At 63.1% G+C, this 1,817-nt stretch overlaps 1 protein-coding gene across 1 annotated transcript; it reads left to right on the top strand.

Moving 5' to 3' along the window:
- Positions 1-1,490: 1,490 nt before the first annotated feature.
- On the top strand, positions 1,491-1,802 carry VOLCADRAFT_101287 (uncharacterized protein; the record flags this gene model as incomplete). The annotated part of the gene is made up of 1 exon (XM_002959723.1): positions 1,491-1,802. The coding sequence occupies one exon, from the start codon at positions 1,491-1,493 to the stop codon at positions 1,800-1,802; it is 312 nt and encodes a 103-aa protein (XP_002959769.1).
- Between the last annotated feature and the right edge of the window lie 15 nt (positions 1,803-1,817).

Here is a 1,817-nt window from a genome sequence, read left to right as displayed (position 1 = left end):
GGACGCATAAATCGCACCAGGCGCCGTCGTACGCCGGACCAACGATGCATCATAACATCAACTAGTTGCCAGAAAAGCGGCGGGGAACGCGTCTTCATCAGTCACGCTCGCTAGCCAACCATCATGGGGAAGGGATGTAAGACCGTCATCCTCTGGGATGGGTCGAACTACTCCCACTGGCTCGGCGAGTTAGGCGATTTCCTCGCAACGTCCAAGTTGAAGAGCTACATCAACAACCCGTCGCCTCCGAGCCGCAACTCCCAAGACGCCCTGGAGGAGGACGCACAGGCGCTCAGCTACCTGCGTCTGTCCTGTGAGCTGCCCATCAAGCAGTTGCTCATGAATTGCCCAACCGGTCTCGCCGCCATGCAGCTCTTACAGCAACAGTTCCGTTCTGCATCCCAGGCCCGGCTGAGCCTGGTTGAGCCGCAGATGCAGCTGAACATGCGTGACGGGGAGACAACCGCTGACTTCATTTAGCGGGCAGAGCAGCTCCGTAGCGATATAATTGTGGCCGGCGGCCAGTGGGACGAGAGCACGGTGCGCCACGCCATTCTCCATGGCCTGCCTCCGCAGTACGCCATCACCATCGAGTTCACGATGTATCAGCCCAACTTAACGACCCCACAGCTCGTGCTCATGCTGCGGGAGAAGGACAACAACCTCAAGACCCAAGCAAGCAAGACCAGCCTGGTGGGAGCTGTCGGCCCTGGCCGTGCCCCCAGTGGAGTCGGCAGCACCGCCAGTGCTGCAGGCGCCGTGGGGGCTGGCGACACCTGCCGCTACTGCGGACAGCCTGGTTACTACATCTGCGAGTGCCCCGTTAAGCAGGCGGACGAGTCCATCGGCCTTCACCACAGCAACGCATTCGAGCAGCTGCACGCCGCCGGCAACATCAGTTGAGGCAGCCGCAACCGCCACTGTGACGGCGGCGGCAGGGACACTGGCAGCGGCAATGGTGGTAACAGCGGGACCGACGGAACACTCGAATGTGGCCGTGCTCGATGCGGCAACAGCCACCGCAACGGTTGCGACACTGCAGGCGGCAGCAGTGGCAGCGGCTCGGACAGCAGCAGAAGCAGCTCACGCCAGAGCCGTGCCACAGTGCTGGTCATCGACGGCAGTGGCAGCAGCTCACGAGTCATCCTCGACTCAGGCTCACCGTACCACCTCACGGGTGACCACTCCCTGCTGCACAACCATGTCCCCGCCGGCGCGCCACGGCTGATCGAGTGGGGCAACAACCAGCTGGCCGATGTCATGGGAACAGTGCAGCTGCACCTGCGTACACGTGATGGACACAATGTCCGGCTGCACAACATGCTGCACGTCCCCAGCTCGGGCCTCATCCTAACATCTGTCAACCTTCTCGTGACATGCAGCTGCTCAGTCACATTCAGCACGGACAAGACGGGCTGCTGGCTCTCATGCATCGGCCTCCCTCGCAACAGCCCGTCTATCACCGCATGGAATGAGCGTGGGAACTACGCATGGACGTGGACCTGCAGGCGCCAACCGACGTCACCGTCAATGCCCTCGGCACGTGGGCGACAGAGCCGGTGGGGGCCAGGCCGCAGTTAGAAGTGCTGGCGGAAGTGCCGCCGCTGTCCCCAGCGCCCGTGGCGGCAGCACCGCCGGCAGCCACACCGGTGGAGGCCAGCCGGACGGTGACAGCAACGGCAAAGGGCAACCAGGCAACGGCAGCCCCGGGGCCGCCGAATGCTCAGTCGCCAAACTTGCGGCAGCACAGCGCCTGCACCGCCAGTACGGTCACCTCGGTTACCGCGTGCTGGAGCAACTGATCAGCAAGTAGCTGA

This window comes from Volvox carteri (genome assembly GCF_000143455.1).
Source record: "Volvox carteri f. nagariensis unplaced genomic scaffold VOLCAscaffold_625, whole genome shotgun sequence".
Classification (NCBI taxonomy): Eukaryota; Viridiplantae; Chlorophyta; class Chlorophyceae; order Chlamydomonadales; family Volvocaceae; genus Volvox; species Volvox carteri.
This window is presented reverse-complemented; position numbering and strand designations above follow the sequence as displayed.